A 5376-nucleotide genomic window follows, 5' to 3' on the forward strand; every position below is an offset into this window, starting at 1 on the left:
GAATAGCTGAAAAATAATTTCTCATCTCTATTGAAGAGTTTGAAGATGATGGACTTTTGCTTGACAATTTCAAAGATGAGAGATTCTTGAAAAAAATAAAATAAAATAAGAGAGTTTAATTAGGAGCCATGTTGGAGTGACTGCACGAAACATTGCGTTTCACATTGTGCTGACACGGAGATGCACACAGAATCATAAATACTTTTCACTCGTATCTTGAGGAAAACATATGGATCAGTGCACACATCCACATCAGCACAGTGAGAAACACAGTGTCTTACGCAGTCAATTAGCATTTTCTTTTTATTAGAAATATTGAAAATTTCGATTGTAGTTATATATTATTGAAACAACATATTATAAGCAATAGAAAATAATATAAAAATCACAATGAAATTGGAAAATTTTATCGATGACTGAGGAACGAAAAAACTAATGTCCTAAAAATATATGAATAAATTATAAATTTTATAATAAAAAATTGAAGATGAGGGCATTTTGATGATTTTATATTATATCAATGGAGACACCTTGACGTGGTGGTGTGTGCATGTCCATAAACATGTTTTACTCATATCTCAAAGAAAATGCATTTTTGGGCATGCACGCCATCACATCAAAATGCCACTCATGTGTCTCGCGCTGAGGTCACTCCAACATTAATCTTTTTCATAAACAAAATTAAATTATCCAAAAGATATAAAAACAGTTCTCTTTCGCATGACGTGTGATACAGATAATATCTTCTAAATCTCACTTCAGGATTCAGATACTAGTAAATAAAATAAACATTAATATATTCATATATAGGTTTATTTATTTGCTATTAAATATATATATTTTATAAAAGTCAAGCTCATACTAATCTACGCAAGATACATGAACAAACAAACAGGACCGGCGTCGATGTACTCGAAGAGGTTGAATAAGGATGGATGAGTTTGGGTCCATCTTCCTATTGGATACAATAGTCTTCTGTGGTCCACTAAATCAACGATTATAAACATCTTAATATGTGGGCCCCACTTCATATGTGGCTAGGTGTCGGCATATAATGCCGTGTACAACATTAAACACATGTGTACCGTCTTATAAATTTTGAGCCGGCTATTCGGAAAAACCGGTTCGGAATTTAGAGGTCAACGGTCAAAGCCCGTATTACATAATATCTTTGACTTAGCTTCATCTTTTTATACTACGAGCTCAAGTGATAAAAATACGCTAAATTTAGCAGCGTTTCAAGCCAAATATAGAGGAAAACTATGCATCCGAATCCGATTAACGAGTCTCACCTACAAACAGACTTCTTCGATCGGATTCCAGACGCACTCGTTCTACTCATCTTCAACCAGGTATCCGACATCAAAACCCTAACTCGTTGTCGATCAGTTTCCAAGCGATTCAATTCACTAGTTCCACAAGCTGATAACCTACTCGTTAAGGTCGATTGCGTGATCTCCACAGAAACTGGTGAGTGGTTTCTACTACAAATCCTCAAATCGATACTCCAATCTTTACAAGATCTCATTTCTCCGAAACGATCCTTGATCGAGCTACGAAATCGCAGCTCTCCAATCGAAATCCTTCGAGGATTCGAGAGGATCAGACGTCTGGAGATCGAATTACCATCTGGAGATCTTCGATTCGAGAAAGGTAAGGTTTTGAGTTGGAAAGCGGTGTTCGGGAGGAGTTTGAAGAGTTGTGTGATTCTTGCTGTCAATGAAATCAACGGCGAAGATGGAGATAGAGATGGAGATGGAGATCGAGATGAGATGGATTTCAACGGTGGAGATGGAGGGGTAGGATTGAAATTGAGAATAGTTTGGACAATTAGCTGTTTGATTGCAGCATCGACGAGGCATTATGTGTTAAAAGAAGTAATTAGAGATCATAGAGAGATAGAGAGTTTGGTTTTGAGAGATGGAGAAGGAGAGGGGATGGTGGTGATGGATAAGGAGGAGATGAGAGAGTTTAGAGAGATAGAAGAAGAAGAAGAAGAAGAGGAGATGGTGGGGTGGAAGAACAGGACGAGAGTGCCAGCTGTACGGATGAGGATGAGGCACGAACCATGGCTCGATGTTGGTGGTGGGGTTCGGTTAAAAGGTGCGACTCTAGTTGTGGTTAGGCCCACAGATGGGATTGATATGGAAAAAGAGGATGAATTGGAGGAGGACAAAAGAATTGCTTTGGGAGCTTTTGGTGGATTGTTTGAGGAAGCAGTGGAGGCATTATTGAGGAGGCCGAGTTATCTGTTGGAGATGAACTCGTTCTAGAACACAGTGACTGGGTGTGGGTGTGGCTGTTGAGTTGGGACAAACCGGCGTATTTTAGTGCTTTTTATTTCGAAATGTTATTGTGCGCCATGGTGAAGGAAGTTCTCCTGTTTGGTTATGTTTTTTTTTTTTTTTTAAAGTGTTATTGGGAAATTTTACGTCCCATAAACGGTAGAGATGGGGAGATGTTTCCTAGGGATTGCCCTCCAAAACAGATCGTTTAAAAAGTATAAAAAACTGTTTGTTCTCAGATTTGTTGAAAACTACAAAATGCCTTGTTTGTCTTCTTCAAATATGAATGTGTCATAGTTGTATAATATAAGAGCGTCGACCGTTTCGTTTTGGTTGGATTCCGTACTAAAAATTGGAATCGTCATCAATTTTTTTAAATTTTAGTTCTTATATCAAGTCTGATTTGATTTTAAAATAAGTGAACCAAAATCAGAATCATAAACTACTTATTCCATTTAATTTCGATTCTTAAGAATCTTAAGATTTGAACTCAAAAAACAAAAAAAAACTCTAATGATGGTAAAATTCTTTGTTTTTACCATCACAAAATATAGGAAATATGAGAGAATGATTCGTTTAACTTATTGCAAAAATTTCCCTTTCAATAACCCAACACATTATCTAAAAAATTATTAACAACATAATTATAATTTGTTAAAGTACAGATACTAGTTAATATTTTTTATATATTAAAATTAATCTTCTTTACAGGTAATAAAATTTTAGAAGAAATAGTCCACTTTAAGGTGAAATGCATTGTTTATATAGAAACTTAGAGAACTTTATGTAATATTTATTTACTTTAACACATAATTAAAATTAATAAATATTACATAAAATTTAACTTTAAAATATATTAACTTTAACACATAATAATTTTTTAAAACTTTATGAAACTTCTACCCCCAAAAAATAATTTCAAATGAACTGATTTTTGGTGTGGATGATTTCTGCATCATAGAGATCATCCTCACCAAAAATCATCTAATTCCAAAATTTCTAATCCCAATTTACAAAACACATTGGATCACGATCCTGTCTCATTTATATGTCAATAACATTCAGACTTGATTGAATCGGTTTATTAAATAAATAGTATTTAAGAAATTAGAGGGATAGTGAAGAGATGAGTGTTCCACTTGGACCTTTTGAGTTATATGGTTTGCGTGTCATGAAACACATAGCACAATAATTTCCATTAAAAATAAATCATTTGAATTTTGAAATATATATTGAATACGTCAATTAGGCATGGTATCATAGATAATACTGTGACAAGTTGTTGAGACAACTCTTTGACGTAATGTGTCGTTGAGACAACTCTTTGACATAATGTGCATGCTTGTTTTTTTGAATGGGTGCAATGGACTTGAACCTGCGACTTCAAAGTTGTTTTGCAATATGTCAAACCAACTGAGCTATGGGTCTAAGTCCGACATAATGTATATGTTTTTCTACAAGAAAGGGACCTTTCACTTTTTGTTTGATTATAATATTTTAAATAAACAACTTTCAGTATTAAAAACGATAAGTAATGTACTATCGAAACAATAATTAAGTTGACTAACTAATATTTACATCAATTTATGAAAGATCTAAGTGAAAAAAAAAAAATGCACGTTGGGTCTTTGAAGCAATTCGAATCATATTGATAATATTGAGATTGATCTATTTTATTGAAAATGTCCATGAACCGAGTTAATATGACCCTTTTACTTTCAAAATATAAACCTAATTATCAAAATATATGTTTGAATTACTATTTCGTGAGCGGAAATGAGTTATTTACGATTCTGATTGCTTTTCATTTTAATCATCAAAACGTGAACGATTACGTTTTTGTTAAAAAAAATTCAGAACTATTGTGATTAGATTCAAAGCCACACACAGAAACCAATTATTGAAATTTATCTCTTCTAACACCAGAACAATCAATTCCAACAATCAAACCCCAAGGAATGAGTTGCAAAACAAATGCAAGTAATAATAAAGAAAATAGAGAAATGAACACAACCACAACACAAGATCTACGTGGCTCACCCACAATGAAATTATATTATCAATCAAGTTGGCAAGAAAGAAATTACAAGTATGGAAGTTTACACTTACCTCCAACTCTTTGATGAAACCCACCAAATCTTTACGCCAAATTTTAGTAAAAACAAACAAGAAATCGATCACACTTTTGTTGTCACAAGCCCATAATTACAATGTGAAAATCATCCTTAAGAACCTTGAACATTTAGATTTTACAAGAGAAGAAAGAGTATCCACATAAAAACTCAATCTTTCCTCACACTCTAACCAAAGAGAAAACCCTCTAAAAGAGAAATCTTTTTTTATAGACAATAACTATCATCTAGGAACCTCTTTTGTTTCTCATCAACTAGTGAAATGACATTATCCAAAATACCCTTAGACAAAACACATTAACCTTAAAAAACAAAGGCATGGTGATTTTATATCACTAAACCCAACAAGAACAAAGTGACTATTTCATAGGTTTAAAGTGATAATTTCACAAAAACCTCTGAAGTCGTTATCATTCATGTTTTGATAATTAATATGAACAATGAGCCAGAATCGTAAATTCATCAAAAGTTGATCACTTTTTCATAAATATCTCTTGATTAATCAACTACACATTAAATTGAATTAATAGTACCTCTATACTCCACTTCTTTCCCATTCTATATCCATTTGAATTGTGTTCCTTATCTATGTGAATATACAGTAATTCTTCCATTATTAATCACTAATAATTGTTTATAAACTAAATTCCGAATACAATTTCTTATAATCGAGCAACATTTGAGTCTAGTATACTTTCCTTTTTAAGATCACAAAGCATTGCTTTCATACCATGTGGAGTCAATTGTTTAGTTTCAATAGTTGGTCGAATGTATTAGATACAATTGAGTCTAGTATTTTCTTTTTATGGATTTTCGATTTTTGTTCATCCTCCCACTACTCGGTATTGTATTTAGGTTGATCGTGCCATTGGGTTTAGTGATTCAACCATCATTTTTTTTAAATGGTGGTTGTGTATAGCCCTTTAACATAATCCAGACTAATGTTTATGAAAATATTG

At 33.0% G+C, this 5376-nt stretch overlaps 1 protein-coding gene across 1 annotated transcript; it reads left to right on the forward strand.

Moving 5' to 3' along the window:
- The first annotated feature begins 937 nt into the window (after positions 1-937).
- LOC147406788 (F-box protein AUF2-like) lies at positions 938-2523 on the forward strand. Its single transcript, XM_086435002.1, has one exon. It carries the CDS (start codon positions 1263-1265, stop codon positions 2271-2273), a length of 1011 nt encoding a protein of 336 aa, XP_086291128.1. The 5' UTR covers positions 938-1262; the 3' UTR covers positions 2274-2523.
- The last annotated feature ends 2853 nt before the right edge of the window (positions 2524-5376 follow it).

The sequence above is a fragment of the Akebia trifoliata genome, chromosome 3, assembly GCF_017979445.1.
Source record: "Akebia trifoliata isolate Shusen 1 chromosome 3, ASM1797944v1, whole genome shotgun sequence".
NCBI lineage: Eukaryota > Viridiplantae > Streptophyta > Magnoliopsida > Ranunculales > Lardizabalaceae > Akebia > Akebia trifoliata.

Coding starts and splice junctions, on each gene's coding strand:
- LOC147406788 (XM_086435002.1), top strand. CDS start 1,263: ATGCATCCGAATCCGATTAACGAGTCTCACCTACAAACAGACTTCTTC.